Source organism: Sus scrofa, chromosome 14, assembly GCF_054392235.1.
Source record: "Sus scrofa isolate SSC_HxYL_T2T_F1_AM1 chromosome 14, Sscrofa_HxYL_maternal_Yorkshire_Landrace_v2.0, whole genome shotgun sequence".
Classification (NCBI taxonomy): Eukaryota; Metazoa; Chordata; class Mammalia; order Artiodactyla; family Suidae; genus Sus; species Sus scrofa.
The window spans coordinates 163,326,641-163,342,093 of NC_139396.1; the positions used below are offsets into that span (position 1 = coordinate 163,326,641).

General features: G+C 58.6%; 1 protein-coding gene and 1 long non-coding RNA gene across 4 annotated transcripts in view; one reads left to right on the forward strand and one right to left on the reverse strand.

Annotated features, from left to right (window-relative positions):
* Nucleotides 1–1,430: 1,430 nt before the first annotated feature.
* Nucleotides 1,431–10,585, reverse strand: LOC102168165 (uncharacterized). Its single transcript, XR_014826882.1, has 2 exons — nt 7,934–10,585; nt 1,431–2,144 (listed from the first exon to the last, which is right to left on the reverse strand). It is a non-coding gene; the product is annotated as an uncharacterized LOC102168165 (long non-coding RNA).
* Nucleotides 10,586–10,880: 295 nt separating this feature from the next.
* INPP5A (inositol polyphosphate-5-phosphatase A) overlaps nt 10,881–15,453 on the forward strand; it is a 159,155-nt gene continuing 154,582 nt past the window's right edge. For all 3 annotated transcript variants that reach the window (XM_003133237.7, XM_005671580.4, XM_084995417.1), the window contains exon 1: nt 10,881–11,216. In XM_003133237.7, coding sequence (XP_003133285.2) covers nt 11,142–11,216 — 75 coding nt within the window. In that variant the 5' untranslated portion in view covers nt 10,881–11,141. The remainder of the gene's footprint in view (nt 11,217–15,453) is intronic.

Here is a 15,453-nt window from a genome sequence, read left to right on the forward strand (position 1 = left end):
TCCACTCTGGCGCCGAGGCGGAGCCAGCCTTGCCTGCTGAGCTCGGTCCAGTCCCGGGGAGGGCCAGGAAGAGAATGGCTGGCCTTTCTTTCTGCCCGTCCTTGTTGGCCTGGGCAGTGTGGCCATGGCCCCTAGGGCCGTGCCTGGGCTCTGCGTGGCCATCCCCTCCTCCCTCCCTGCAGGACCGGTCACCCTCTGTGCCCCATCACACGCCTGCACCCGGGATGGCCTGGAGGACCTGAGCGGACACCCCAGGCGCATGCCCTTGGCGCTGGCACACCCGGGCTCGCCCGCTGAGCAGGTCCCCTCCCCTGACTGCAATTCTTCCTCGCGCTGGTTGTATTTCTGATCTTTTGAATGTTCCGCGCCAACTTAATTAGCATCGCCCCTTGCTGCTGGACAGAAAGGCTGCCTGCCCCCTCGTTGGGCAGCCTCTGTCCTGCCCCTCCTGCCCCTGATTTTAGTGGCCACAAGGAACTTCACAGTCCTGCTGTCACTCAGGCCAGTGGCTGGGGGCCTCGCCCCAGTGTCCCTGACATGCACAAGGGCCCCACTGTGTCGAGGGTCACCACTGAGAGCCTCACCCTGTTGGGGGGGCCTCTGGGGACGGGGGGACGAGGCTGGCCACAGCGGGCATCTCACTGGATGACGCGCCCCCGTCTGGGAGCCGCAGGTGGCCGGGGTGAGCACAGGCACCGAGCATCATCTGTGCTCTGTGGCTTAGATGAGGAGCTGGGTCCGAGAGCCCTGCCAAAGAGACACGGCGCTTAGGACTACGGTTCTGTGTAAACGGTGCGTGTGCATAGACGCGGAGCTGACCGCAAGTCCCTGCAGGTCCGTCTGGGGGCTGGGAAGACCCTCTCCGCCCACCCACCGCCCAGGGCACGGCCCGGGAGCCCAGCAGGGGGCCAGGGCCTCCCTCACCCCTGGTCAAGGCAAGCGGCGGGGGGGGAGCACCCTCCCTTGCAGGGGTGGGTCTGGCACCTGGCTGGGCTGAGAGGGGTCAGGACGGTGGTTCCCTGCTGCCCGAAATCTCAGGAGCTCCTGCCTGCTTCGTTTCCTGGCCTTTGGCTGGAAAAGGCTGAATCTGCAGTTTTGAATGAGTCTCTTAATTTACGTGACTCTTCCACAAATCAATCCTAGACTCGTTTTAAAGGCTGAAGGGTGAGGGGCCAGCTGCTGAGTGGGCGACTACACCATCTGCGATTTGGCTGCTACAAGTTGGGCAGTTTGCTGCTGCCAGCGGAGCGAGTGCTATAGAGAGGAGCTGGCGGAGCCCCCCTCTGCCCCCTCCTGCCCCCAGGCCAGGAGGACGTGCCAGGAAGGCCTTTCTTCCTAAAGAAACTGCTTCAAGTGGTTTATTACTCAAGCTATGGCATTTAACAAATTATGATGGGACATATTGTAAGGTAAATATTTCATTGGACTCATTTCAAAAAAATAAACAGTTTAATTAAATCTATTTGTGGTTTGAAAAAATATCTGTCATGCACTTTCCATTCTTGGGGATATCTAAATTTAGCTTTAAATGGCGTTCAAACCATTGTGTCAAATCTGTTAATGTGATTGCCTGCCTGAAAAATCCAAGAGAATAAATAAAAAGAGAAAGCCAGAAGCAGTCATTTACACATTTTAAATAGATGTTTAGATTAGTAGCATTTGTATTTACAAACCACACCAATTTGACTAAGATTGAAAACACATTCCTAATGATAATTCAAAACATTAAAATACCCAGGAATAAATTTAAGAGTATCCATGACAAAAAAAAAAAAGGCATGCATTAATAGAAGGCCTGGTTTTCTTTGTATCGATATAGTTTAACTTCACGGTTAAGGGGATAATAAAAACTTCCTACCCTATAAAAGAATGCGTATGGTATACTCCTCGAATACGCTTAGTGTCACTAACAGAATATTTCTGTTTAATAGAGGAACAAAATATAAACACATAGAACAGAAAAGGAAGCATTTGGTTTTCACCCATTTTTCCTGTTAGACTTGAAGCTTCTCACCATGCGAATAGACGGCGAATTCCCGCGGCCGGCGGAAACGAGCAGAAAGGGTCCCGAGCTGTGTGGACTACAGTCCGCCCAAGGCATCCCTGGGTTCAGGAGGGAACCTTCTCCAGTAAGGTGCTACGGGCTAGAAATAAGCAAATACTTTAATAGAAGGAGATTCGAAAACACACATGGCCTTTGCACTGTCTAGGACGACTGCGCCCTCGAAGGCCCACCCACGCCGGGAGGACCCCGAGCGGCCTCAAGCCTCGAGGAGATGGGGTTTGGATATTGGATTGGTAATGGTTCCAAAGCGTGTGAAAAAGTCTTGCAGGGATCGTGGTGACCAATCCCCCCCCTCCCTCCCCCTCCCCCCCTCCCCCTCCCTCTCCCTCCCTCCCTCTCTCTCTCACCTCAGAAAACCCAGCTCTAAAATACAGTCCTGCTGACGTTAGCCTGCACAGGAGAACAGACAGAACATGCCAGAACACCATCTGTGCAAAAGGACACGTTTCCTTCCCCGCAGCACCTGTTGGAGGTGCTGACTTGTGCCCCCCCTTTGATTTGACGTCAGGTGGGGCCGTCCAGGACTTGGGGGCGTCTCGATGCCGAGACTGCGAGATGTTCTCCCGTGGCTGCGAGGGACCCTGGCCCTCAGCCCCTGGACCTAGGGACCCGCCTGCACGAATCCACCCCCACAGTTCCAGCTGCTGGCGAGCCCCCGCCCTCCTCCCGGGAGGAAGGTCAGCCGTGCCCCGGGGGCCGCCTGCCCGCCCGCCCTCGCCAGCCTCTCGAGACCCCGCGACCCGGCCCCCCTTGCTAGTGATGGCTGTCGCCTTCCTCCCCCAGGGAAGAGGCCCAGGTTGGCATCAAAACCTCAGCGCCCACTTCTCCTCCGGCTGAGCTGCTGCCGAAACCGCTCCCAGCTGAAGGCAGAGAGGCCGTCTGAGACCCCGCGCTGCCCGGCCTCCTTCCCGCCCTGGAAACGCCTGAGCGGGGAAAGCCCTGAGCAGGGCCGGCCACTTGCTCCCTGGGCTGCACTGCCTCCCACTCTCCTCAACAACAAAGGAAACAATGCAGCTGACAGTTGTTTACGAGGCTCCACCAAAGCAAAGATGGACCTGACTGGTGAAAAGGAGCCACTGAGAAGGTAATTTTAGCAGAGAGACGTACACAATGCACTTAAGCAGTGAGATGTAATTTCGAACAGGCCACTCCCCGAAATTATGTTTCCATTTCGTAGACTGGGCATCTTCTCATGGAACCGTTTCCACGCAGTGAGCCCCCTCTGCCGGGTGCACCTGCTCCTCGAGGTGCCATCTCCACCCGGGCCAAGCACGCCTCCTGTTCCTACAGCCCAAACCCACGGGACCCTCCCTGAGCTCAGAAGAAAGGGCAAAAGAGGCGACGTGTGCTCGCGAAAACACAGCTGACCAGGGGCTTCAGTATTTGCGGAGGGTGTTTGCTTGCAACATACGGCTAGGGTGTTTCTGAGTTCTGAAGAGTCGAACAAGGGACCACGGAGACAAACGGTCACAAAGCTGTGGCTGCACAAACAGGAAGCTGCAGCAGAGAAGTCACGGCCGAGCTGAGACTCCTTGGGAAACGGAGGCTGCGGACGGCCAACGCGAGGCAGGCTGATTACCGGAGTCGAGTCGGCACTTGGTCGAAAGCTGGTCAACAGGAGACGTACCGGCATTCTGGCTTCACCCTCGAAACGAGGGGACACCGGCCAGGAGCTGCGACGCCTTTACCGGGCACTGCCAGGTCGGGGACAGTTTTCCCGACTTTGCTGTACTTGTCCTTTGGGACACATAGTGGTCCTGGAACCAATGCGTCCTCTGGCTACAAAGGGTTAATCACCGCCCCCGCTCCCCCCCCCCCCGTTGGGGGGACCGCTCTTGGCAGAGGTGACACTACCCAGGAGCCCACTGTAGACAGCCGCCAGCGTCACTGTCTGTGCCAGTGTTTGTGCCCGTGTGACGATGTAAATATTTGGCCCCTGCAGCAACCTGTTTCTGTCAAAGGAGGGGAGGGAACCGCATCCCCAAGCAGCAGGCCTCACGCTCTCGGGACATCTGAGACTCTGCCGTGAGGAGCCAGACCTCGCTCTAGTTTCCTCCGAAGTCAAGTGGAGCAAGAACAGCCCGGGCAGGGCCGCAGGGAATACCTGGGTGGTGGGGCTCTCAGGGTGAGGGGCCCAAGGGGCCCAGGACAGCAAGGCCGGGCTGGCAGGACTGCCCCCAACCTCAGCAGGTTTAATTTGATGGAGCAGATAGAGAAAGGACCAAAAAGAGAAGCCACCAGGGCCTAGGGGGGCGGAGCGGGCCGTCCTGCGCCCCGAGCACGGCCTGCGCAGGGGCGGGGGGTCTCCCCGAGAGCTGTGCTTCCTCACGTCCAGGACCTGTGGGAACGTGTCCGGTGACCCGGGAGCCCGGTCTCCTGATCGGCGCGTCCCTTCCGTGAACGATGACGTTCCATGTGGCGGAGCAGGCGGGAGGGCGTGACTCCCGCTGCTGCCACCCGCCCTGCCCCCGGGAAAGGGCCCCAGGGGCTCCAGGCCACTGTCCACGCTGCTCTCTGGCCCCCCAGGGACCATGTGTAATTTAGGATTCAGACTTTTTGCTCAGATGTTAGAAACGTACCTGCACCCGCCACGTATCACGTAGCGAACACAGCAGGTGCTGGGGAGAACCTCCTGCCCACCCCAGTCCCGAGCATCTTGGCGCATCGGGAACGACAGACGCGGCTCTCAGGCTGTGGGGCACTCGGACCCGCTCTTCTGCCCTGCTTTCCACGGGGTGCGGATAAACACGTTTGAAAAACACCCTTCCAGTTTCAGAGGATGTGGGTTCTGTTACTGTGCCTAAGACACCGTAGGCGCTTGCAATCCCAACTACTCGTTCGTCCTCTTCTTCACATTTCAGATTCACCTAAACGAGCTATGATCTTCTCACAGTCAAATGCGCCTGTGTTAAGTGGGCAGCTGCACAGTTTTGATGACCGTGTGTGCCCATGTGACAGCGCCCCCATCCGGACTGGCACGCATCCTTCTCTCCAGAGCTCCCTCCTGCCACCGGCTTGCAAGGCTTGCAACCCTCCCCCGAGCCTGGGCCCAGCAGCTGCTGATCCACTCTCTGCCGCTGGAGACGCGGCTGCCCGTCTCAGGAGTCACAGCCACGGAGTCGGGCCCATGGGGCTCGTGTGCCCGGCTCCGGTGCCTCGGGCCTACCCTCCGTGGCTTCGGCTGCTGACCAGGGTGCCACTGTGTGCGTACACCCTGAGTCTTTCCTTCTGCCCCTTCTCCTGGTGGACGTTGGAGTGTGACAATTTTTGTTTTATCAACAGTTTCTCAAAGAGCAGGGTTTTAAAATTCAGATAAAGCACCATTTTTCTTTTTCACTTTTCATGTATGTCGTGCTTATAGAGCCCTCTCGAAGAGGTCTTTGCCTGCTCCAATTCTCAAAAATAGTCTCCCAAGTTCCTAGACGTTTCAGAGCGTCAGCTTTTGAGTTCGGGTATCGTGTGTGTTGAGCTTTCTCTTGTTTCTCACGGCGGCCGGTTGATGGCTGCACCCTTTGTTGAAAAGACTCTTCTTTCCCATGGAATGGGCGCATGCGTCTAAATCACCGACCACAGAAGTGGGTCAGCTCTCGTCCTCTGCTCTGCTCCACTGATCTGCACGCCTGTCCTGGTGTCAGCAGGACCCTGGTTTCATTTCCGTGGCTTCTGGGTACGTCTCGAATCAGGCAGTGTGAGTACCCAGCTGTGTGCTTCATCAAAGCTCTTTAGGCTCTTCTGCGTATATTCGACTCCTTAGTCATTTCAGAATCAACTCGTTACTTTCTATTTTTTTCTTTTCAGGGCCGCTCCCACGGCACATGGAGGTTCCCAGGCTAGGGGTCCAATTGGAGCTGTAGCCATCGGCCTACACCACAGCCACAGCAACACGAGATCCGAGCCGCATCTGCGACCTACACCACAGCTCACGGCAATGCGGGATCCTCAACTCACTGAGCGAGGCCAGGGGCCGAAGCTGGGTCCTCATGGATACTAGTCAGATTCCTTTCCGCTGAGCCATGAGGGGAACTCCCCAACAGGTTAATTTCTAAAACAAACAAACAAACAGCCTTCTGCGACAGGAGTGGGATTGCATGGAATCTGTGCATTAATGGGGGAGAACTGACATCCTAGCATCTCTGAATCTTTCAACCCCCCAGCGTGACTTACTCAGATCCTCTTTCTATTTTTTTTTTTTCTTTTCAGGGCCGCACCCATGGCACATGGAGGTTCCCAGGCTAGGGGTCCAATTGGAGCTGTAGCCACCGGCCTACACCACAGCCACAGCAACACCAGATCCGAGCTGCATCTGCGACCTATGCTACAGTTCCCGGCAACGTCAGGTCCTTAACCCACTGAGTGAGGCTGTGGATTGCACAGAGGTCCTCATGATGCTAGTGGGGTTCTTAACCCACTGAGCCGCAGCGGGAACTCCAGGCCCTCTTTAATTTCAGTCCTCCGTGCTTTGCAGGTTTCCTGTGCATCTTTTGTCATTCATTCCTAAACATTTTGATTTTCAGCTCTTATAGGTGGAAATGATTAGAAATTTTATTTTTCCAATGTTCAGTTCTGATACACAGCCACACAATTGTTTTTGAATACCGACATGTATTCCCTAGCCTTGTTAAAGTCTCCTGGTTAGTGGCATTTTTTTTATAGATTCCTGAGCATTTTCTGTGCAGACGAGCATGCTGCCTGACACCAAAGGCAGTTTTACGTCTTCCTTTCCAATCCGTATGCCTTTTATTTCTTCTTATTTCACTGCACAGACGGCTCTTTAGTTCGTGTTGAGTCGCAGGCGTGAGAGCAGGCGCTTGGAGCAAGTGTTCAGTCTCTCAGCCCGAACTCTGATGCTCGCCGTGTGTTTCTCGCCGAGGAACTTCACCAGATTTAGGAAGCATCCTTTATTTTTAGTTTGCGAGAGCTTTTTTTTTTTTTTTTTTTTAATCATAAGAAGGATGTTCAGTTTTGTCAAATGCCTTCTCCGAATTTGTTGACCTGATCGTGCCAAATCAGAACAGGAGGAGGTCACCGGTCCGGTGAGTCACCTGCGACGATTACGCCTTAGGACCATTTCGGGAAGTTCTCAGTTGTGCAGAAAGCACCCACGTTATGACGCTGAGCCTGAAAACAGGCGTCAGAACCATGTGTGCAGCGCCATCAGAGCCCTGGGCACAGGCTGAGGACCATCCTGGATGGGAGCCACCCAGACGGTGACCAGTGGGGGGGGCCTGTGGTGAACCCCCAGTGGCCGCTCCTCTTCATCCTGCTCTGGGCATGGTTCTCTCGTCTCAAACATTCTGTGATGAGCGTGTGACTCCCCACGAGGAAACTTGCAGGGAGCTGGCAGGACGTCACCTTAGCCAGGGACCCGTGTGGGTTTCTCGTCTGCTCCCCTGCGGGGACCTCAGCTTCCGGGAGGTTTACCAGCCGGGCCTGCAGTCCTGGCCCCACAACTACTGGCAGGTTGCCGGCTTTTCAACCCTGAAGGCTTCATGTCTTATCTATAGCCCAGGGTTACACACCTCCCGAGACTGACTAGAAAGAAGAATTGTAAAGCCCCGCACACACAGTCGGGGCCTGCAGAGTGACAGCAGAAGCTAAACTGATTGATGAGGAAAGAATCCCACTAATTCAGAGGGAGCGAAACCTCCTTCCCAGATGAGCCTGACGTCAGTAACCGAAAATGCCCACTCACCTGCTACTTGCAAAAATACCTCTGGCTAAAGCAAGGGCGCCCAGCCCCCCACCCAGAGGCCAGAGCCCTGGCTTCGTTCCTGGTGCGTCCAGCCAGGCTGTCTGCCTACGGAAAATTAACTTGAGTGAGTCGGTTAACTTGGTGTTTTTACATCCCGTTGAACACAGTTGACTTACCTGACAGGACTGCTGAGGACTGATTCGTACATGATGGAAGGACGTCTTGCCGCTCCCAGGTGCTGTCTGTCCACCCGCCGAAGGGGAACTTTGAAACGTGTGGACGGTGAAGCCCAGCTGCAAATCTCTCCACCACCTGATAATCAGAATCCTTCAATGCACTGGTTATAACGTGGGCTCGGTAACGAGTGATACTTAGTGACTAATGGGCAGTCCCTGAAAAACCTCCGGGCAGGTGGGTGTTTAACCGCAGGACTGGCCGGTGTGCCTCTCGGGAGCCCAGAGAGGGTCAGGCTAAGGGGGCTGCTTGGCCCGGGGCCGGCTCCTCTGAGGAACCCACATCGCAGCTCTGGCTGCCTCCACCTCCCGCCTCGGCCCCCAAACACCGGGCTTGAGTCCCGATGCCAGGTGCCCCAGGCCTCTCCTGGAGCCAGGTGAGCGGGCTTTGCGGAACTTTTTGGGGAAAAGGCAGCAAACGTGGGACAACGTCGCAAAGGTAAAGAAGATGGAGCAGAAGCGATTTGAGGAGCGTGGCCTCTGACCCGGGTGGTGTCAGCGTTCCAGGTCTCTGCAAGTAGGGCGGCCCTGGCCCCAGGCGCAGCGATGGCTCCGGCCTGTCATTAAGTCATGCGACTCATGATGTGATACACGTCCTTGTGTCTCTGGGACGGGCTGTGCCCGTGGGGGGAGAGGGGAGGCAGAGGGAAAGGTGAGAGGGTGATATGAGGGGGACCCATGGGCGTGGTCGGGGGCGGGGTCTGATGGGGGCAGGGGCGTGTAAGAAGTCTGCTGAGCCAGAAGAAGCAGGACAAGTCAACCTCTGGGGCACAAATGCAGCTGCCACGGCCACGGGCTCACGAGACAGATGTGGGTGCTGTGGAACATGAGCCACGGAGGCAGGGGCGAGGCGGCTCCTCCCAGGGCAGCAGCCAGGCTGGCCATCCTGTGAGGATGGCCCCTGTGGGCTGTGGGCACCAAGTTCAGTGTGAAAGGCCTGGAAGAGCGTGGCCCAGTGGCCCTGGGGGCAAAGGCTGGTTTATTTCAAGGAGTGGGTTTGCAGCAAAGGGACTGGATAGATGGTAGAAAAAGGTGGGTCTTAGAGTTGATGGCACAACCCCAAGGCGGTGGCCAGATGGAGGCACAGATGCTGGTGGGCCCGCTAACACAGCGGGAAGGACTGCACTTCCTTCCCAGGGAAGGGTGTGGCACCTGCCAGGGACGGGTGGCCTGTGGGTGACCCCCTACCTGGGGAAGAGGTGAGTGACATCGTGGAGCCGTGAATGTGCATTTTCAGAAGCCACGAGGCCAGGTGCTCAGGGAGGACGAGCCTGCGATCCCCTGCTGCCGGGGGCAGGGGACTGGGAGTTCCTCCAACATAGATAGTCTCAGAGTAAGTGAGTGTGTGTGTGTGTGTGTGTGTGTGCACGCACCTGTGTGCAGGTGCGCATGTGGGCAAGGGTGTTTCGGGGCCATGATGGGCTGGGGAGAAGGGCCAGAGACAGCCTGAGTGGAGGTGAGGACACAACATCACTTCTTAGGAAACAGGTTCCAGGCATCAGTGACCCACATTTGGCTCCTGCTAAGGTACCCTTGGCAGGTGCTGCGTTTCTAACAAAGTAAAACAAGACATGCCCTGCCGGGTAAGAGAGAGAGCCACACGGGCTGGCGGCCTAAACATCCGAGATTTATTTCTGACACTGGGGAGGCTGGAAGGCAGAGATCCTGTTCTGAAGGGCTCTGCTTCTGGGAGAGCGCCTCTCCCTGGCTTGTGGGTGGCCACCTTCTTGCTCTGGGGTCACAGGCCCTCTTTTTTGTCTTCGGTTCTGGGTGGGAGGTTGTGGGGGGACAGGAAGTGCTCTGGGTCTTTCCTTAAAAGGAGGCTGATGCTGCTGGAAAAGGGCCCCACCCTTATGAGCTCACTGAACCTGAATGTATCTCCTCAGAGCCTCTCTCCTCACATGTGGCCACAATGAAGCTGGGCCTCAACCTAAGAATTCTGGAGGACATATTCGGTCCAAGGCGACAGCTGGTTTCAAGTGAAGTGGGTTCCGGCTGGCAGGCTAAGCGGTCGCTTAGGCAGGGTCCGGACCCGACGGGTCAGCACGCGGAGGTGACGCCTTCCCTGGCAGGCTCCGCAGCGCACAGGGCCTGCGCCCCCTCGGCCCCGGCCGGCGGTGCGTGTCGCCGCACGCACATCTCCTGCGAGAGCAAGCGCGGGCAGGGCTGGTCCTCCGCGGACCCTGCGCATCCCGGCGCTGCGGGAGGGCGGTCCGAGCGCGAGATGCGCCTGGAGAGCCTCGTGAACCGTCCTGGACGCGTGGTCCCTGCTACCTGCATCGAGTGGGTGGACAGAACCTAGAGCCAGTAGTTGGCGGCTACTTGTCCCCTTTCGGGGCAGCGTCGGCACATCTCCCGTCCCCAGCAGCCATTTCATTTCCGCCGACTTCCAGGCGCGGAGGGCAGGCACAGACCCCAGCGTGCCTGCTGCCCTGAGCCCTCCGGTCCGGCGGCCCGGCGCGGGTCACACAGGGCCACGCGATCCCACCGCAACCCCTGCGGGAAAGCAAGGGGGTCCAGCCCCAGCAGAGCGCGGCCCCTTTAAGACGCGACCGAGGCGCCGGGCCTTGCCGTCAAAGGGCTGCGGGAAGAGTCAGTGCGCAGCCGCGGCACGGGGCGAGGCGGGGCGGGCGCTGACTGATGGGAACGTGGCCCAGAGGCCGGGGTCGACGCAAGAGCATCCCCCGCAGGCCCCGCCCCTCAGGCCTGGCCCCGCTTCCGCCCTCCACGCCCCTCCCCACCGTCCCCGCCCCTCGAGGCCCCACCCCTCCCCTGCCCCGCCCAGCCCGCCCCGCCTTCTGCAGGCCCCGCCTCCGCTCGGCCTCGCCCCGCCCCGCTCGCCCCGCCCCCGGCCCGGGCGGGCCTCGCCTCAGCGATCGGCGGCGGCGGCGGCGGCGGCGGCAGCGCTGCGGGAGCTCCGGCGGCCGCGATCCTAATGGCTGCGCGCGGGCCGCGGTGAGCGCCGGCGGAGAGCGACGGGCGTGGGGCCGCGGAGAGCGAGAGCGAGCGCGGCCGGACCCCGGCCAGGCCCGGCCTGACCGGCCGAACCCGCGATGCGCCCCGGGGCCGCCCCCTGGCGCAGCTGACGCCGCGGCCCGCGGAGACCCCGGCTGGCCGGCCCCGAGGAGCGGCCGCCCCGGCCCAGGCCGCGATGGCGGGGAAAGCGGCCGCCCCGGGCACCGCGGTGCTGCTGGTCACGGCCAACGTGGGCTCGCTCTTCGACGACGTAAGTGCGCTGCCGGACCCCGGACCCCGGATCCCGGACCCCGGACCCTGAGCCCCGGGGACTCCGGACCTGAAGAGTCCTGGGACCCGGGGCCTGGGCCTGAGCCCTGGGACCCTGGGACCCAGACACCTAGTCCTTTGCCCTGGGACCCCGGACCCACCCCTGACCCCCGGCCCTGAGCCCCTGCCTTCAAACTCCGTAGGTTGAACACAGAGCCCAGCCCCTGAACCCGGGTCCCTAAAATCCAATTCTAATCTCTGTCCAAGGTCCCCAAATCCTGACCCCAGACCCCCGGTCCCAGGGCCCCTTACCCTGAACCTGGCCCCAACCCTGGTAGGGAATCCTGACCCAGAACCTGGGCCCTGGACACAACCCCCAGCCCTTGTCTCCCCGATCCCAGCCGCTGATTCTGGCCTCTGACTCCGGCCCCTCCAGGGCCCCGGCTCTTGCCCCGGCCCTGCCTGCCGACTGTGGCTGCTGGGAGGTGTGGGCGCCCTCATTTCACCTTGTAACTTAGTATTTCTCTAGTTCTGGAACAAGGGGCTTCTGTTGAAAGCCCTGCGGACTTTGTTTCTTGTTTATTAAAGAGAAAGATGCAGAAGCTTTCCAAGGCCAGAAAAAGGATGCTGACGGTCCAAGGCCTCTGCTCTCTGGAGCCTCCCGCCCCGGCGGCCGGGGCCCTGGGGAAGAGAGTCCACCGGGGCCCGGTGCTCCCCGGGTTCCCCAGGCAGGCCGAGCCTGACCTAGTTCGGCATTGCAGCCACGGTGCCTCCCCGCTGTTGGTACTCACACTGCCAACCCAAATAAAGCACAATGCGGCTCCAAGTGGTGTGCTTGTTTCAGAAAAAAGGATGATGGCCCAGATGGGCCTGAGGCAGCCTGGCACTGCCCCCCCCCAGGTGAGCAGTGGGGGCGGCCACCTAGACCACCGTGCAAGCTGACTTTCCTGCCTCTGCTGAGCCTTCCTCTGCTGGCAGTGAGCAGGGTGAGGTGTTTCTGTAGCCTGAGTTCGTGCTCGGGTGAGGTGTGATTTTATCAATCAAGGGTAGGAGCTCTTTTTGTGTTTCCCTTGTTTTAACTTCCAGGAGCCATGTCTTCGACGTCCCTGCGGAAGGCGAACGGCTTGCCCTCTGACTCTGTCATGGGCAGGACAACTTTACCTAGTTTAGTGTTTGATCATTTTCTACAGAAGTGCCCCGTATGGGTGTGTGTCTGTATTTAGCATTCTATTCTCGGCTTTCCAGTAACATCCACTATAACAGGGTTTTATTCAGATGATTCAGATCCGTTAGCTGTGGCTTCAAAGCCTCAGAAATGTCAGGAAAATTAAGCACGGTGGGGCATTTTAGTCTCAAAGGGAAAAGAATTTTGCTGTGCAAACGTTCTTTGCAATAGTCTTTGATTGCCCGTTCTGGCATTTTTGTTGTGTTTCCACTGTATACACACACTTCTCTCTGTTGACATGAAAATGGGCGACTTTGTTTACCAACGTGTTCCCTCTGAATTTTCATTTTTCTTAACGTCTACATGGAGTTTTGCATCATGTTTGTGCTGGGAGGGAGCATTTGTTTTGGTAAGCGGTGCACAGGTTCGTCCTGCAAGGTGTCTTTTGACGAAAGGATCCGTTGACATGTATCTGTCCTGTCCCACAGGTTTCTTAATGTGTCTGAAGCCGTCCTTCTTCGGTGGTGTGGAGAAGCAGGGGTGGGCATTTAACCAGTCCGCTTGGCAGTCTGGCCGGTGGAAGCAGCGAAGCCTTGAGGGAAGGCCATTTTAACTCCTCGGTTTATAGTAGGATTCAGAAGATCTGCTTGGTGACTCGGTCTTTGTGGTCCTGTGTCCCTGCTGACCGACCGACTGACACTCTGTTCAGATGCTGGCAGACCCGGGGAGGGACTCGTCCTGCCCAGTTTCATCGTCTGGAAACCAGGCTCCTCGTGTGACCCTGGCCTCTTCCTGGATGGTGCAGGACGAGGAGGAGGAGGAGGAGGAGGAAGGGTCTGGGGTAGAGACAGATGGCCTTCGGGAAGGGCACAGGTGACGGGTGACGCTGCCGAGGGGCTGCTTCTGCGGTTGCGTGGTCTCTTCCCGTGCTGCCTCCACCCCATCAGAGGGGATCCCACTAGGGCTCTGGATGTGGGCTTTGCCCGTGGCGTGGCCCTAACGTGCTGCGACCCACAGAGCGCCTTGTGTGGCAGGCTGCTCTTTTCTCCTCTGTCGGGTCCCCGCTGTGGGCCCCTCAGGTTGCTCCTCGCTCGGGAGTGCCACCCAGAGGGTTGGTAAATGGCCGCCATTCACTGGGTCTCCAACTTCCACCCATTACATCCCTAGAATCTATAGGGAGCCCCAGAGGGTGCTTGATCACGTAGGTCAGAAGTGCTGACATTTACCTGATCTATGGGACGGACTGAGGAAAGCGGAAACCGAGAAAGCTGCAGCTCTCCGAGGGTCCATGGCACACCCCCCCCATTGCGCCACCGCTCACGCAGGAGCCAGCAGGGCTGGAAGGGTCCTGTTGCTATGGACGCGGCTGCCCTCGGCGAGGCCCCGACCTCCGAGGACCTCTCTTAGCTGGGCTGTCCCCAACCTCCGTGGCTGTGCTGCCTGTGCCTTTCCCGGGTGGCTCTGGAGAGCCCGTGGCTATTCCCTAGTCCCCAGGCTCCTGCTGTCACCACCCATTCGCTGGCAAGGGGTGGCTGGGTGCATACCTAAATGTTTTGCTTGGGATGGCTGGCTTTTTGACAAGTGAGGTTTCTAGCTTTTGGTTCTTTAGGAGGTTTTTTTTTGTTTGTGTTTTTTTTTTTTTTTTTTTTTTTGCTAGAAGTGAACAGAGAAGGTGAATTCTTGCAGGCTGTGGTTTCAGAGCTCCGTCCCACCCTTACATGGTAAGGCTGTTGTTTGGGAAAGAGATTTAGCGAGCGGCAGGATTCCGAGGGCACAGCTCGCTCTTGGGTGTCTGCCTGCAGGGCTCTGTCCTGCTGCTGCTCCGGTGCTAACCGCAGTGTTGAGCTGGCTCGTCTTTTTGCTTGGCCACCTCCTGAGCAGCCCTCCGCCTGCCCTGGCCTGGGCTGCACATCTGGCGGCCGCGAGCCCCTCCCCGGCCGGCGTGCTGTCCCCCTCCCTCCAGCCCTTTGCTCTGTTCCCATCCCACCCTCAAAGCTCCCTCCGGCTGTTGTGGGCGTGCTCGCCCCAACTGCAGTGCCGCTCGAGGGGCGTCCCGTCCGGTCTGCTGTCCCCCCTCCAGCACAGGGCGCCCGGGTCCGCGGGGACCCCGCGTGGGGCCTGCGTCGGGTGCGGCGGGCCTCTCGCTGGCTCTCATTTGCGTGGATACCTCTTTTTCAAGCAGTGCCGTCTGGTGATGGCTTTGCCCAGGCGGCCTTCACCCGCGTGGGCCTCCCCCACGGAAAGTGGCCGGTCTCCTGGTTTTTGGTGCCCTCGCAGAGCCGTGCAGATGCTGCCGCCATCAACTTTAGTACCTGAAGAAGAAACGTCATGTGCCTCAGCAGCTCCCCGCCCACAACTGCGATTCCTGCGTCTCCCCCCAAACTCCCAGCCCCTGGAAATCACTGGGCTGGGTCCCGTCTCTGCGTTTGGAGTCTGGATGTTTCCTGTAAATGGAGTCACGCGTGTGGCCTTTGGCGTCTGGTACCGTGGTGTCAGGGCTCAGCATTGGGTTGGCGCTGCACTCCCCTTGGTGCTGAGTTCAAGTCCACGGTCGGCTGTTCCCGGCTTTGTTTGTCTATCACAGGTGGTGGCTGTTTGGGCAGCCCGCACCTCTGGGCTGCTGTGGACCTTGGCTTACAAGTTTCTGGGGGGGTGTGTTCACTTCTGGACACATTCCTCGGGACTGACTCCTGGGTCTTTGGTGACGTGTGCACAACCTCTGGAGGAACCACCAGCCCTCTCCCGGGTTGGCCCCGTTCCGCGTTCCCACCAGCAGGGCACGAGGGTTCTGATTTGTCCACATCCTCCAGCGCCTTGTTATCTGTCTTTTCTCAAAGATGTGCGTTTGGTTCTCAGGGCCCCCACCTCCTGATTGCCACACTGGCCTCCTGGGGTGGGGTCTTTAACCAGCGTCTCCATGCCGATGCCTGAGGGCAGGGAGGAGACCCAGATCAGAGCCCAACCTGCTCCAGGGACCGGGTCCCTATGCTGCTGTCACCTGGGACGTTCTAGTGCGTAGGCCAGTGAGGGAAGCAGGGCCCAGTTCTCATCAAAGACTCAGCGCTTCTGAATT